General features: G+C 51.3%; 1 protein-coding gene across 4 annotated transcripts in view; it reads right to left on the reverse strand.

Moving 5' to 3' along the window:
• The window catches only part of SLCO2B1 (solute carrier organic anion transporter family member 2B1), a 55,277-nt gene extending 41,944 nt beyond the window's left edge, over positions 1-13,333 (reverse strand). The window contains exons 1-3 of one of the 4 annotated variants that reach the window (XM_017885286.1): positions 12,924-13,333; positions 1,392-1,522; positions 76-213 (exon numbers count right to left, since the gene is read on the reverse strand). In XM_017885286.1, coding sequence (XP_017740775.1) covers positions 76-213; positions 1,392-1,522; positions 12,924-12,939 — 285 coding nt within the window. In that variant the 5' untranslated portion in view covers positions 12,940-13,333. Of the gene's footprint in view, positions 1-75; positions 214-1,391; positions 1,523-4,246; positions 4,408-12,923 lie in introns of those variants that run through there. The other 3 variants (XM_017885287.1, XM_017885288.1, XM_017885289.1) reach the window with 3 other exon arrangements.
• Between the last annotated feature and the right edge of the window lie 3,198 nt (positions 13,334-16,531).

The following is a 16,531-nucleotide window of genomic DNA, read 5'->3' on the forward strand; positions in this document are numbered from 1 at the left end:
GAGAGGGAAGGTTGGTGGAAGGTGCAGTGCAAGTCTCCCTCAGTGTCCACCCCTGTGGCTGGGCGAGGCCTGTACCTCATTGAAGGAGACCAGCAGCCCCGACGTCTGGCTGGAGAGGCCGAAGCGCTTTTCCACTGTGGAGATGGAGCTCTTAAGGTAGCCGGAGATCATGAGCTGCGCCAGCTGCAGCAGACTGTGGCACAGGACGAACAGCTGTAGGGGGACCGGGAGGCAGGCAGAGGTGGGCAGTGCAGGGGGAGACAAAGAGAGGGAAGGAGGCAGAGAGAGCAGCAAGGAACAGAGATGGGGGAACAGAGTCACAGAAAGAGACAGAGAGCGGGAGAGTGACCAACAGAAGAGAGACAGAGAGAGACCAAAGGAGACAGGCAGAGGAGGAGGGAGGGGAGAGAAAGACAGAAAGGGAAGAAAGGCCAGAGGAGGTGGGGGGCAGAGCGAGATGGTGATTGGTGTAGCTCACAGCTTCTCATACAGGACTAAAAACTAGAAAAGCCGTCCTGAGTACACTCCAGGGACCTGGGGGCTGTTGAAGAGCCACAAGACCAAGAGTAGGGTCTTCCCATGGCCAGGAATGGTGGGAGCCCCTTTGACTCTCAGAGCCCCCCTTGGCTGGGCTGGACTTTCCTCCCAGTTCCACCATCCTGCCCCTTCCTCAGGGAAGCTATCCCAGATTCACCCAGATCCTTCTCCACCCCACCCCCACCAGCCCCCTCCCAGAGCGGCACTGCGAGGCCACCTGCACACACTGGACGCTACCCCAAACATCCCAGCCTGCCTGGAGTCTCCTCCTGAAAAACTCTAAGAGAATTCCTAAGAGAAGAAAAACTTCAAATGATTAAAAAATAGAGTATTTATGACAAAGCTTAATATATTCACTCTGTTCTGAGTCTCAGTTTCCTCATCTGTACAATGAGGACAACAGCCTGAGTTCCTAGGAATATTGTGAGAACTAAATAAGATCATGTGTGAGGGCACCCGGCACAGGGCCTGGCACCCAGTGGGCTCCAGTGGACGTTGGATGTTCACAGCTGCCCTTGGTGGAGCCAGGACTCCCAGTATCCACATAGGTTCAGGATCCCCAGGGTACTTCTCTATTTCTCTGGGAAAGTGGGAAACAAGGGGTGCCTCATCCTGTACTCCTCCAAGAGCACCCCTTTCCTCCCTGGGAGGAGCAAACACATACTGGCCACCTTCCATGTGCCCGAAACCCAGCTGAGTGCTTTTGTAGATCATCCCTTTGATCCTCACAGCCACCCATTGTATAGATGAGGAAACTGAGGCTCAGAGAAAGTCTTCCTTGGCATTACACAGCCAGTACGTGGCAGAGCCTGCTCTTCTAGACTCAGAGTCCCCTGCCAGGCCCTGAGAGGTACCTTGATGTTATGGAACACACTTGGCCGCACGTCCTGAGGGTCTGGGCTGGCTTTGCCTCCAGGTGTGTTTTCTGTGCCCATCATGGCCTTGGTTTCCTTGTCTGGTACCTGGGGTCCCTCACCCGCTGGCCCTGAGGGACAGAAAACCAGGGAAGGAGAATAGATAGAATCCCAGAGAATGGCCCTGACCTGATCAGGTAGCCCTAGGCCTCAGAACCAAGGTCTTTCAGGAGGAAGGATTCTTAGTGGTTGATGAGAATCTGAGAAATCACCTTCAGCCTTCCTCATTCTTAGGTCACAGTTCTGGAAGGGACTTTCCTAAAAGGGTGTGTGTCCCTGTGCCCCTACTGACCCAAAGCCTACTGGGTACCTATTTCACACCTCACTCTGCTCCCAGCAAAACTTCCCTTCTGGGGAGAAGCTGCTGACCTCCCCACACAGCAAAACTGCAGGTAGTGGTCCCTGCAGGAGGGTGAGCCGTGCACATTCTCAGCCTGCCTTGGGTTGTGAGACAGCCTGTGCTCTTGGAGACTGAGTCTGGGCCTGGGACTGTTTGGTTCAGTCTAGGATCAGAGGTCTGGAGCCAGGGGCAGGGTCAAGGCTAGGTCCATAGTCAGGGAATAAAGGCTTTTCTGCAGTGTATTGGAGTAGATTCCAACCCCTGCACAGGGAACCCCTGTGCATGTCATCACAGAGCTAACCAGCCAATCCCCACATCACACCATCAGACCATGTTGCTGGTCAGGGCAGAAAGGGCCCTCCGAGCTCATCTCATTTAACACCCTTGTGGACAGAGGCCCATGGGGTGATAACTGAGGACACAGAGCTGTCTTGGACCCTTGGCCTCCTTTACGCATGTTGGTTTTCCTCACATGTTAACTATGGTAACCCTCAGTATCTCACTCACTGCAATGAGAGGAAAGTTCAGCCCCTTCAGAGGCATCTCCCAGGGTCTCCTGAGCTCACTCTCAGTGGGAAGCCCGGAAGTCCAAACTTCAGACTCCACCCCTCCATTTAGACTGAAACCACCTGCTCTTCCTGGCAGCCCTGGTCTCCCTGGCCTTCCTCCCCTCCTGCGGCTCCACTTCCTGCCGGAAGCCTCCATTGTTTTATGTCCCTCTCACCACCAGCAGGAGTTTCCTCTCACTCAGCATGCTCTTTGTGGAGCCTGAAAATTGACCTCAGGATTCCTCTGACCTGGGGGACTCTCACTGTATCTCCAGGGCTGAAAGACAAACTCAGGGAGGGGGCTACAGAGGCCCTGAACCACCACAGGTGAAGTTTCTGTGCTCCTCTTACAGGGTATTTGGGAGCCTGAGGATTTTTAAAATTGAGATGTAATTTATAGTCATAAAATCCACCCTTTTAAAAGTGCACAATCCAGTGGGTTTTAGTATATTTACAAAGCTGTACAACTATCTCCACTATCTAATTCCAGAATATTTTCATTCCCTCATAAGAAGTCCCGTACCCATCTGTAGTCACCCTCCATTCCTCCCTCTTCCCTGGCACTCATCTACTTTTTGTCTCTATGAATTTGCCTATATTCTGAACATTTCATATAAATAAAATCACACAATATGTGGCCTTTTGTGACTGGCTTCTTTCACTTAGCATAATGTTTTCAAGTTTCAGGTATTAGAAACATTCATGTACAAATTTTTATGTAGATATACATTTTCAATTCTCTTGGCTGTATACCTAGGAGCAGAATTGCTAGGTCATACATTCATATAAAATAATTCTGTGTTTAACTATGTGAGGAACTGCCAAACCATTTTCCACAGTGGCAACACCATTTTACACTCCCTCCAGCAATGTTCCAATTTCTCTACATCTTTGCTAGTACTTTTATTGTCTGTCTTTTCAATTATAGCCATCTTCATAGGGTACAGGTGGTATCTCAGTGTGGTTTTGGTTTGCATTTCCCTAATGACTAATGATGTTGAGAATCTTTTCATGTGCCTACTGCCACTTGTATATCTTGCTTTGGAGAAACGTCCATACAAACAGGTTGAGGAATTTGGCTGAGGAAATGGAAGTGCGTGTGGCTAGGGAGGAGTCCCTCTTGGGGGCATAAACACTCAGAGGAAGCAAGGAACTGTTGAAACAAAACTGGCACCTGACAGGAGGAGATGGGAAATTGGCCTAGGGAAGAGGAGTGTCGTGGGACACTCAGTGGGAGTCACTTTAAAGGCAAGGAGGAAGTAAGGCAGTTCAAAGTAAAGGCTCCCAGAGGAGGTGGAGGGGACCATTTCTGAGCCTCAGCTCCTCTCACTGGCGGCAGTGGGTTACCTGCTGTAGTCTGGACTCTGTGCCACAGGCTTTCTGTGCACTGGCCCATGAACCCTCTCCACAGCTCTGTCCCTTTGGTGTCTTATTATCTCTACGCTTCTGATAACGACACCCAGGCTCAGAGGAACTAGTTTTGCTGGTTAGTATTGGTCCCAGGACTCAAGTCCAGGTAGGTGTTAAACTCAATGTCACTCAATGCTCCTTGTACAAGTTTGACAAGGGGAAGAAGCACAGTGCTTTTCTCTGTCTTGGCCCAACCAAACCAAGCCAGGTCACCTCATAGGTAGCAGTGCCAGTCCACCAAGGGGCCAAGCCAACCAGATGAGAGAGCGGGAGCTGAGGCTGGGAGCAGAAGTCCCTGACCTGGAGCCCCAGCTCTGAAGGAAACCCAAGGAATGGATGGGGGAGAGGGGTGGAAGGCCTGTGGGCTGGCTCAGAACATGAGGCCCCCAGCTCCAGGCCAGACCCTGGATCCTCCATTTAGCTTCCTGGTTATACTGGAGACATTCTTGCTGTGCCCCAGCCTGTCTAACCCCAGTTCCAGCCCCACAGCCTCTCACCTGCCCACTCATGGAACCTGCTCTGCCTCAGGTGAGCTCCCACTCCAGCCTCACCTCTGGCTCTCCCTGAAGCTTCAATCCCGGCCTCTTCTGTCAAGACTCAGAGCCTTCCTGGGATTACTTTATCCTTTAGAGATATGGCTGTTTGTGGAGGGCAAAGTCCACAGCCTGTGCCTCTGGGCAGGGGAGGGAAGCACTGGCTACATTATTCCTGGCTCTGAGAGGTGCATGAGTCATGTATTTGGGCGGTCAGTCAGTCACTGAATGGGGCTTGTCAGGCAGGCTGTCCACCCCCTCCAAGCCTTTCCTGTGGGCTGGGGTCTCTACTGATGCCCTGACAGCAAACCTTTCCCCCCTGACTCAGGGCGGAACTCCCCTTGGAAGGATGGTCAAGTCCAGGGCTGCATGTCCTCCTGTTGAAGGTCACTGAGGCCCTGCCCTGTTCTGTGGGGCCTTTGTCAGGGGCCACCCCTGACAGGAGGAGGGGACGGCCATGGGACTGAACCTGGGCTGGGCTGGCAGTCGCCTGTGGGAATGAGGGGACCTGGGGCAGTGAGCCAAGTCCTAGTTTAAAAAACCCAGTCTCTCTCTCTCCCAGGTGGGCAGCTAAGTTTTGGGATCCCACGTAGGCCAGGTGGCTCCAGGGGCTAGGGCCCCGCAGCGGGTCTGTGTGCCCGACTGTCAATCGGTCACTTGGCTGATCACTCGTGCAGGCACACCGTGTCCACCTGCTGGTAAGCCAGCCAGCCAGCGGGCCACTGTCTTTCAGGAGAGCTGTCCGTTCAGACCGTCAGTCAGCCACCTGCCTGCAGCTCCTCATAAGACAGTCAGACAGGTTCCTGAAAGTCTGTCAGCCACAAACTTCATTTCCCATGTGTCTGGTCAGTCAGAGACTCCCCCTTCAAGGCTGCCCTTCATGGGTACAGTCAGCATTCTCCACACCACCTGAGTCTGGGTAATGAGGAGCAGGGTTTCAGAGACCAGCCTGACTGCAAGGACCACCTTCCTTTACCTGTTCTCCGCAGGAAAGGCCCGGGATTCTGCTTCCTTTGGCTGCCTCCCAGCTACAAAGGGCAGATCTCAGGGAAACGTGAGGCTTAGAATAGGCTTTAAGGCCTCAGACCTGGGTTGGAATCCCAGCTGTGCTACAAGCCCATTGTGTGAGCCTGGGCATATCCCCTGAGCTTTCTGAGCCTCAGTTTCCCCATTTGTAAGGTGAAGATAACAGTATTTACTGATGGAATTCAGGACACACTATTCCCCAAATATGGCACCTTGGCCACATTTGAGAAAACAGTAGAAGCAGGTCCTAAAACTTAGGACAGTCACACCACTCTGACCTTCTCCCGCCTTTCACCCTGAAACAGGTCATAAGATCCTCATTTGAGAGTTACTTTCTTTCTGCCTGGAGAAAAGAAACAGCCTTAACTTTGAAGATGCAAGGACACAGAGAAGAATCTGAACAAACAGGCCTTGCTAGATTTCCCCAAGTTTATCACCATTAGCACACACCCTCTTTGTGCAATACTTCTCCACAACTATATACTTCTTCATCAAACTTGACATAAAATTCACAAGTTTTGACATTTTAGGCTAGATGATTAAAAAACAATAAACCAGCGTGGACAACATGGTGAAGCCTCATCTCTACTACAAACGCAAAAGATTAGCCAGGTGTGGTGGTGCATGCCTGTAATCCCAGCTACTCGGGAGACTGAGGCAAGAGGATCACTTGAGCCCAGAAGGCAGAGGTTGCAGTAAGCCGAGATCATGCCACTGCACTCCAGCCTGGGCAACAGGGTGAGACCCTGTCTCAAAAAATAAATAATTAAATTAAATTAAATTAAATTAAATTCAAAATAATAAAAACTAAAAAGTTAAGAATACGCGGGTTTTCCCATTTCTTTGGGTCTTCATTTCTGAAGGCCCCCGTGTCATGGAAAACTTACACTAAATAAATTTGGGCCAGGTGCAGTGGCTCACGCCTGTAATTCCAACACTTTGGGAGGCTGAGGTGGGAGAATTACCAAGCCCAGTAGTTCCAGACTAGCCTGGGTGATATGGAGAGACCCAATCTCCATGTAAAAATAATAATAATTAAAGTAAATCAAATTTTAAAAAGCCAAATAAATTTGTATGCTTTTCTCCTGTTAAGTTGTCTTTCGTTATAGTGACTTCAGCCACCAGCCTAGCAAAGAGTGAGGACAAGAAATCTCTTCTCCTCTATACGACCTCAAAGAGGTAAGGCCTCTGGGGCAGCTGGCCTGACATATAGGTGGCCCTTGCTCTCCTTTCCTGGGGGCCATTGCTCTCTTTTCCTGATAAATATTCAAGCACATCTGAGGCAATTGGGCCCAGCTGGACCCATCCCCTTCCACACACACCTGGTCTTCCTCCAGGTAAACCCCTCCATCCTGACATTGCCATTCATCCATCTCTGGATCATCTCTTTCCCTCTCTCATTCAAGTCATAACCAACCACAGGACCCAAGGAACTGGACCTCTTCTCTCCAGGCACACTCACTGGCTAGGAGGCAGTGATACAGGCTTGAAGCCCCCGGCTACAATGCAGGGACTATAATCTCTCCTTCCTGGTGCAGAAAGCATCTCCTGAGGATGAAAACCATCTATCCCCACATTCAGCCTGAGCGCTAAAAACCCCAAACTGTACCTTACACGTCTACATACACATGATGGTATTTGCTATTTCACTGTCTTCATTAGCAATTTTTTTCCTCTTCCTAGACTGTCTATCTGAAGCAAATGGTTTGATTGTTCTTTAGAGAAACTTCCTGAAAGATGGATCAGCCCTTCAAAGGAAGAGGCTGTGGCCCTCAGATTCTCAGACTCTCTCCCCACAAAATCCAAAACCATTGAATTGAGATTCTTACCCATCTCCATCTCCATCTTCATCTTGAATAGGGGTTGGGTAAGATAAGGCTGAGACCTACTGGACTGCATTCCCAAACAGTTGGGCATTCCAGGTCACGGAATGAGATAGGAGGTCGGCACAAGGTACAGGTCCTAATGACCTTGCTGATAAAACAACTTGCAGTAAGGAAGCCGGCTAAATCCCACCAATACCAAGATGGCAATGAGAGTGGCCTCTGGTTGTTGTCACTGCTACACTCCCACCAGTGCCATGACAGTTTACAAATGCCATGGCAATGTCAGGAAGTTACCCTATATGGTCTAAAAAGAGGAGGCATGAATAATCCACCCCTTGTTTAGCATATCATCATGAAATAACCATAAAAATGATCAACAAGCAGCCCTCGGGGCTGCTCTGTCTATGGAGTAGCCATTCTTTTATTCCTTTACTTTCCTAATAAATTTGCTTTCACTTTATAGACTCACCCTGAATTCTTTCTTGCACGAGATCCAAGAGCCCTCTCTTGGGGTCTGGATTCAGACCCCTTTCTGGTAACACCAGCAGCAGATGCTGGGCAATCCATTCCTCATGATAATGGCAGACGTCCCCCTCCAGAGGTGTTGGGGTGGGAGGCAGCCAATCCCAAGGCTACAAACCCCTGCCTTGGGCCCTTCCTACCTCCTAAGTTGTCTGAGATTCCCTGGGCCTGCAGATACCCCTGCCAAGCTCCTGCAGCCCAGCTCATCTCTCATCTCTCCCTCCATAAAACCCCCTCCCAGGCCAATTTCCGCTGGTCACTCTCTTGCATTACTTATGTTTCCCTCTTCTCTGCCTGACTAGGCAATAAATTCCCCCAGGGCAGACGCTGTCCTGTACTCCCCCAGTCCTGGTGGATCATGTTAGTTCCCTGCTGAAACCCTCTGGGTGAGAAGACTTTGGATTCAAATATTTGTTTTGTCATATCGTAGCTGTGTGACCTAAGACAGCGTATTTAGCCTCTCTAAGCCTGTTTTCTCTGTGAGTTAGTGAGCAGTGTCTATCTCCCAGTGTTTTTATTACAATTAAAGGAAAATGTCCTATGCCTGATATACTGTGGTCCTCAACAATGGTTAGCCCCTCCCCAACTCCCAGCTCCATCCGCAAACCGTGAGTACAGGCTCAGTCCCAAGGAGGTCAAGGTTAGTGGAAGCTAGTCCCATCCCATGTACCCCCCACCCTAGTGAGCATTATTCCTTGGCTCCAATAGATTCTTGCCATTCCCTAAATTTGTCATGTTCTTTTCCACCTCAAAGCCTTTGAACAAGCTGTACTCTCAGCCTGGAGTGACCCTCGTCCCCAGCAAACCACTTATCTTTTGAGGCCTGGCTCACGCCTGTAATCTCAGCACTTTGAAAGGCTGAAGCGGGTGGATCACCTGAGGTCAGGAGCTGGAAACCAGCCTGGCCAACATGGTGAAACCCTGTCTCTACTAAAAATACCAAGATTAGCTGGGCGTAGTGGCGTGTACCTGTAATCTCAGCTACTTGGGAGGCTGATGTATGCGAATTGCTGGAACCTGGGAGGCCGAGGGTGCAGTGAGCCGAGATTGTGCCATTGCACTCCAGCCTAGGCAACAAAAGGGAAACTCTGTCTCAATAAAAGAACAAGATTGTTGAATTGAACTAAACTAAATGAAGGGGAAGAGAAGGCTGGAGCATGGGGTCTGTGGGTGGGGACTGCGGTGGTGCACATGAGTTGGGATAGGGGCAGCATGAGGGCCCTGAATGCTCCAGTTCTTTGTTTGGCCTGGCCCAGCATTCTGGAGGAGAGAGAGTCAAAGGCAGGAAGGGGGAATGTATCCAGGCATTGGGCTTGGCTGTCATATTTGGGAAATTCCTCCCAGCAGGACCTTGGGTGGTCTGCTGGGAGGACAATAGCGTGCTTGAGGTCCAGCTTTGTGAGACTCCAGCTGTTATTTCTTGAAGGAGATCTGGCAGGGTCGCAGAGGGGCCAGGCAAACTTTCTGGTGGTTTCCCAGCTCAGTCAGGGACCCTGAGCTGGGACTTTCTGTTCCCAGTTGTAACCCTGGCTACCCCATCTAGACCCAGGATGACCTAAAAAATGGCAACTACAGCCTGGAGGGAGGGTCTCCCTAGGCCTAAAACAAGGAGCCAGAGGCTCAGAGATATGCAGCTATGGCTCAAGGCCATGCTCCATCTGCTCCATGTGGTCCCAGCTAATCTCTCTCTGTAATTAATTGATCCTTTAAGGGGTCCATGTTATCCCATCTCACTCGGATCATGAATCTCTAGTCCTCCAAACACAAGGTGACCCAAATGACCATCTTCAGGCTGTTTTGGCACCAGAGACCCTGGGGTCTAGAAAGGACCTCAGGGCAGGCTTCCTGCAGAGCCAGCTCCCTCAGGCCTATGTTCACCAGGCACAGGCTGGGAACATTGGAGTCTTCAGTACAGACTTGTCCAGAAAGAGGGGAAGAGGAGGCCAGGAAGGCCTCTGTTACCAGTGGGGGGCTCGAGTTTGAGCCCCAGCTCTGTTGCCAAGTAGCTGCATGGCCTTGGGCAGGTAACAGAGCTCCTCCTAGCTTTTGTTTCCTCATTTGTTTTTGTTTTTTGTTTTGTTTGTTTTTTTTTTTGAGATGGAGTCCTGCTCTCCTTGCCCAGGCTGGAGTGCAATGGTGCGATCTTGGCTCATTGCAGCCTCCACCTCCCAGGTTCAAGCAATTCTCCTGCCTCAGCCTCCAGAATAGCTGGGATTACAGGCGCCTGCCACCACACCCAGCTAATTTTTTGTATTTTTTTTTTAGTAGAGATGCAGTTTCACCATGTTGGTCAGGCTGGTCTCAAACTCCTGTCCTCAGGTGATCCCACTGCCTCGGCCTCCCAAAGTGATGGGATTAGAGGTGTGAGCCACCATGCCCGGCCACCCTCATTTGTAAAATGGGCCCAGAGTGCTTTGTCATCATAAAAGTGCTGCACATGGCTGGGCGTGGTAGCTCATGCATGTAATCCCAACACTTTGGGAGGCCGAGGCGGGTGGATCATGAGGTCAGGAGTTCGAGACCAGCCTGGCCAACATGGTGAAATCCCGTCTCTACCAAAAATGCAAAAATTAGCTGGATGTGGTGGCGAGTGCCTGTAATCCCAGCTACTCCGGAGGCTGAGGCAGGGGAATCGTTTGAACCCGGGAGGTAGAGGTTGCAGTGAGCTGAGATCACGCCATTGCACTCCAACCTGGGTGACAGGGTGAGACTCCATCTCAAAAAAAAAAAAAAAAAAAAAGGACCGTAGTACACATGAGTGGGGTTATTGTGAAAGTTCCCAGAACACAGATTCTCTGGGCCACTGAAGCAGGGCCACTTCCTCCCTAGATGCTTTCTATAGCTCCCAACTGCCTTTAAGACAAAGTCCATGTGCCTAACCTGGCATACACGTTCCTTGGGACTGGGCCCCATCAGCTTCTTTGGCTTAAACTTCCCAAGGTGTTGCCAGTGGCACCCGCTCCTCCAACGGTACTGGGCAGCTCACTAGCTCCACAGATATGCAGGTGTAGTCACTTTTCTAAGCATTTGCAGTGCTATCTCCTTCCCTGGCATGCTCACCCTGTATGGGATTGGTGGAAGGGAAGAGAAAGCCCCAGGGCAATGGCATGGAGAGGAAGAGCTCCGGTACCAGGCAGACCTGGGGGCTGGCCTCCACCCTGCTGTTTACTTTGGGGTGAGCTTGGACTTTGCTTGCCCCCTCCGAGCATCAGTTTCTCACCTATTAAAAAGGGGAGGACATTTCACTGGGTTCTCTTAAAGCCAGTGATACAGTGCTGGAATTTGAACCTGGGACTGCTGGTTCTTTCCCTCGCCCCACCTGTCTGCCCTAGAATGGCTTACATTTGAACACAGATGGGCTGGAGAGAGGAACAGCAATACCGGAAACAAGGAGGGATGAACCTCAAAGAAAGGGTCAACAAAAGCATATGGGAGAGGTTACCCCCAGCTGGAAGAATCTGGAACGACTTCCTGGAGGAGTTGGCATTTCAAAGAGTTGGAAAACAGGGCAAATGTCACCAGGATGGGATGTGGGCAGGGGCTTCCTGAGCAACGGTGAACAAGTGGGAAAATGAAATCTTTGCGTCACACCATGTGTGTGTCAATGGGTGTCCCGGCACTGGCAGGGAAACTGCTGCCTAAGAGGTATGTGGTGAGTTGGTGAAGGGGCTCTGCTGGAGCCAGATCTGACCTTCACTCCTCTCTGGTGTCTGCCCTGACTGGGACAACTTCCCCTCTCCCTTGGGGACTCTTCCCAGGCTGCAGGCTCTGTATCCTACCCCACCCGCATTCCTACACCCCTCAGAGTAGTGTGGTGAGCCTGGCCACAGCCCAGAATGGGTCTCGGGAAGCAAGGCTAGAGGTGGCACCTGATGGCCCACCGGGCAGATGCTGGGGTCAGCTTCCTGCTGTCTGTGTGGGAAGTCAGGGGGCACCTGGAGAACATTCCAGAACTGGGCCCTGCAGGGATCAGAAAAATAGTCCTGGGGGGACTTGTGGGGAGGTACAGTGCAGCCAAAGTCTCTAGTTAGTTCCCACACCCCCAGCTCTCCATCCCTCCCATCCACACTGAGCCAAAGCTGATGGGGAATTTGGTTTGTCAATGGCCCATTCACATCATCCCCCCTACCAAACCATCCCACCCAAACTGACCTCATTCGCATCTGTCCTGTGAGGTGCCCTGAGAGGAGGCATCCATCCCACCCTTCCTGCCATACTGCAGTCCCCAAGCCGTGGCTGCGTTCTCCTGGAGTCCCTGCAGCTGGGCCTCAGCTGGGTCTGTCTCCACGGCCTATAAAGCCCTCCCTCCTGGGCTTCTGGGAGCAAGTGGGGCCTTGCCCAAATGGCTGTGAGGCTCACACAGCCCAGGGGAGATTCAACAGCTGGGAAAGAGGCCAAAGGTGACCGCTATAGGGCGTCTAACCTGGAGTTCTCCCAATCCAAAGATCCTTTGTTTCTTCTACCCACACTGACTTCCCAGGAAATGCTGGGCCAGGTGCTCCGTTCCCAGAAACACTGCCCTCGCTTCAAGGTGTTTCCTTGTCACCCTGCAGGCAGAGCTTCAAGACCTTTTTCCTCCAGCCTCCTCCCCTCTCCACAGTAAGAGACCTCACTGTGCAGAGACCCATGCAGGTCTCTGCAGGTCACTCTCAATCCCCTGGTCTTCTGGGTGGATCTTCTAACTGCCTGCAGGTCTGCCTGTAGCTCTCCGGCACCTGTCCCTGTCTGATTCTCTTTCCTGCTTTGTCTCCTTCCTCTCTGTCTCTCGCAGTCTCTGCTGCAGCCCTCTCTCCAGGTTTGACCTCCTTACCTTTCCCTGCATTCTCCTGCTGACACCTGTTGATACTGCATTCTCCGACCTCCTGTGTGCCTCTTTGTTTGAGCCTGCCTGTCTGCACTGTCTGTCTAACTACACTGTTCTCTTTTTCTCTGCTGTCTGTCTCTGTCTCCTTCGAGAGGGGAAACAGGGCTTGATGAGGGGGTCAGGGGCCTGTGTTTCTGTTGTCCTGTAAGTCTCTGTGTCATCAACAAGGTTTGGCTGGGTTCCCTGGCTCCAGCTGAGTAAATAGTGTCCCTTTCTGCTCCTCCAGTCATCCACTCATTCATTTAACACACCTTTACTGAGCTCTGGCCATGTGCCTGGCTCTGTGCCAAGAGCTGTGAGCACCCATCCCACCCACTCTGGCTCTACAGCCTCACCCTTTTCTCTGGGAACATGTTCCCCAGGCTCACTCTCCATGCGCCTTCCTTACTTTGTCCGGACTTACCTATCCTGGGTCCCATGACTGCTGCAGTGCAGTGACCTCCAGCCCCTAATTCAATCTCAGGACCTGGAGCTTAGCAGGAGAGAGGAAGCAAATCTTCTCGGGGGCTCCTGGGGACAGCAGCAGGTGAGCCACAGCAGGGATGCAATGATGGTGGGAGCTCCAGACACTGGGTCAGTTCCTCTTGGACCACACAGGACATGAGATTTGTCCAGGCACAGGTTAGGGAGTCCTCCTCAAACTCAACCCCAAGTGTCTCCAAGTGTCTGTCTCCCTGGATCACTTGCTCCTTCTGTCTCTCCCTTGCCCTGGCTCCACAGTTGTGTAGGAGGCTGGGTTTATTCAAGTCCAGCCTCTCTGCGAGGAGGAAGCTGTGCCCCGCCTCCCTGAGGCTCAGCCTCAGCCTGTCCTTTCCAGCCTCTTGCCTCTGCATTTCCCTTAGGTATTTTCCCCTGCTCTGTTAGTAGCAGAGAGGTGGGGGCGCAGAGGGGATGTTGATAGGTCTCCCCAAGCTCCCCAACCTTCCACACTCATCCCCAGTCTCCTCACTGCACTCCCATTTTCCACCCGAGCCCTTCTCCTACCAAGCTCTTGTTCCCTTCACAGAACTTTTGTTGCCCTCCCTTGATAGGAGGGCCCCATGGAGAGCCCTTGTTCCTCCATCTAGCAGTTGTCCTCTTTCACTGAACCCCTGTCCCCCTCAAGCCTACGTCCCCTCTCACTAAATCCCTCATCTCCTCCCTGAGCTCCAAGGATCCAGAGCAAGAAGGTGCCCTGTCCACTAAGTATCCAGTGGCAGCCTGCCTGGGTGGAGCTCATGGTAGAAGGTCCATCAATTTCAGCCATCTAGGCAAAGGGAGGAGGGGAACAGAATGGAAAATATGAAATTCTCAGCATTTTCTGAACTGAGGACTGAGGATGGAGGTCCAGGAGCCAGACAGATCTGAGTCCCATCTCAGCTATCATTTGCTGGTCAAGTGATCTCAGGCAAGTCCCAGCATCTCCCTGAGTGTCAATTCTCTCATCTATAAAGAAGGGACACTAATTCCTTGCAGAGCCACTGTGAAGGTTCAGCGAAGGAGAAAGAAGCCAAGCCTGGAGGCCTCTGAAGCGCAGAGAAAGGAGTGGCAGAGGTGGGGCTCAGAACAGGGAAGCAAGGGAAAGCAAATCCACCTTGCCTTTCCCAGCTTGCACAGCACTTTCACACACAAGGCCCCACTGGGTCCTCCCCTTGACACTGTAAGGTCAGGTTATTTATTCCCTGATTTTACAAATAAGGCATTGAGTCTCAGTAACTTGCCAGAGATCACCCAGCTAGTAGGTGGTGGGTGCCTTGAACCTCTAATGCTAGAACCAGGATTTTCCCTCCACCCAGGCTATCTTCTCTGAAGAAGATCTGGGTTTCCCCAAATCCAAGATACAGAAGTGAATCTGACCCTGTCCCTGGAATAAGGTCTTTTTGCATGGAATGAGGATGTGGGTTTGGAGTCTAACTTTTGGGGTGCAATAACAGAGAAACGTACACCAGCTCCACTTGGCTCCTATTTGCTATATGAGGGTGCTAGTAGGAAGTAGGGAATGTGTGAAATGATCACAGATCTCCCTGGCACTCAGGAGGCACTCAATAGATACTTGTTACATGAATAAATGAGTCTTTGAGAAACAAGAAATGTGAGTGCATGACCATTCCACTGAGAAAGGTCAAGAATTGGCTTGGATTAATAGAAAGACCAGACCCTGATGGGTTTGACCCAGGATCTGACCTGATCAGACCCTACTTAGGAAAACCAAATTGGGTCTGTCTCTCCAAATCCTTCCGATCAACGTCAGCATTGTGAATCCTCATGAAGATTGGCAGAGGTGCAACCTCCCAGACTCCAAATTACAATATAAAGATCCCTTTAAACTTTCTGGAAGCCCAGTTACCCCCACCTTGGCCCCAGGGCCTGAAGAAGTTCTGTGCATGGAATGGTCTCTGTCGGGGGGACCAGCTTGTCTGGCTAAGTTTATCTCATTGATCTTTTTGTTTTTGTTTGTTTGTTTTTGAAATGGAGTCACTCTCTGTTGCCCAGGCTGTAGTGCAGTGGCATGATCTCGGCTCATAGCAGCCTCAGCCTCCCAGGTTGAAGTGATTCTCGTACTTCAGCCTCCCAAGTAGCTGGGATTACAGGCGCATGCCACCACACCTGGCTGATTTTTGTATTTTTAGTAGAGACGGGGTTTCACCATGTTGGCCAAAATGATCTCGAATTCCTGGCCTCAAGTGATCCACCCACCTTGGCCTCCTAAAGTGCTGGGATTACAGGTGTGAGCCACTGCACCTGCCCGGCCTGTCTCATTGATCTTTGAGTCAAGCAATGCACACTACCCCCCAGGGCACGGTATGTACAGTAGCCTCTGGTATGAGCAGCTTTCACTTATTACCTCAACTTCCCCAGGCTGGCAAAGCCTGGTCCAAGAATATTCCTGAACTTGAGCTGTGGAACTGCAGCAAGGGTCAGGTACCCAGGAGCCTCTGAGACTTAGGCTAACATGCCTTCAGACCAGCTCCCTGGTGAACCCCATAGTCAGCTCCTGCTATGAGTGGCCCAGGTCTGAGGTTTGACCACACTGTTTTGCACCTGGGCTTTGCCATTTGCCAGTGTGTGGTGTTTGCTGTGTTTTGTTCAAGTATTATAAGAAGGTGCATTTTACAGAGTACCACAATGCATGTGGATCACAATACCATCTGTGGATTCCCACAGTTTACAAAACTTGATGCCTTTTTTAGAGTCCTGTGCCGTTGGCCTAGCCCAATCTGCAAAACTTTGGTGCTTCCAGGGCCCCATAATATTCACAGAGCCCTGTGTCTCTTTTCTTCTTTTTTTTTTTTTGAAATGAAGTCTCGCTCTGCCGCCCAGCCTGCAGTGCAGTGGCACGATCTTGGCTCACTGCAGCCTCCGCCTCCCAGGTTCACGCCATTCTCACGCCTCAGCCTCCCGAGTAGCTGGGACTACAGGCGCCCACTACCTCGCCAGGCTAATTTTTTGTATTTTTAGTAGAGACGGGGTTTCACCGTGTTCGCCAGGATGGTCTCGATCTCCTGACCTCATGATCCACCCACCTTGACCTCCCAAATGCTGGGATTACAGGCGTGAGAGAGCCCTGTGTCTCGTGCTAAGCCTGATGTTGTTCATAAAACCTTGGGCTGTTTGCAGAACCTAATCCCTTACCTTCTTCAAGCCAACCCACTTAGGAAAATGCCTTTTAGTAAACCAGGAAAAATAGGAGACTCTCATTTTATAGAACTATCTGCTTGGGGGTACAAAGGAATAGGGCTGGGCCCAGATTAAAGACCTCAATGCTGGTCTCAGCTCTGTTATAATCCTGCTGGAGGACTTTGGGCTGATCCTTTGTCCTCTCTGGGTCTCTGTCTTCCCATCTGTTAAATGGAGATCATGACATCCAACCATCCACCTCAGGCCTGTCCTGAGGATCACTGTGAGACTGCCCCGAAGACGGGTTGTGGGCGGGGTGAAAAGGGGAAGAGTGCCCAGAGGCTTCTTCCTGAAAACGGCTCCAAACTGCCACCTCAGCATCTTTGTTCCCACTTCCCTTCTGGCCTAGCAGCC

This window comes from Rhinopithecus bieti, unplaced genomic scaffold (genome assembly GCF_001698545.2).
Source record: "Rhinopithecus bieti isolate Rb0 unplaced genomic scaffold, ASM169854v2 scaffold_14549, whole genome shotgun sequence".
NCBI lineage: Eukaryota > Metazoa > Chordata > Mammalia > Primates > Cercopithecidae > Rhinopithecus > Rhinopithecus bieti.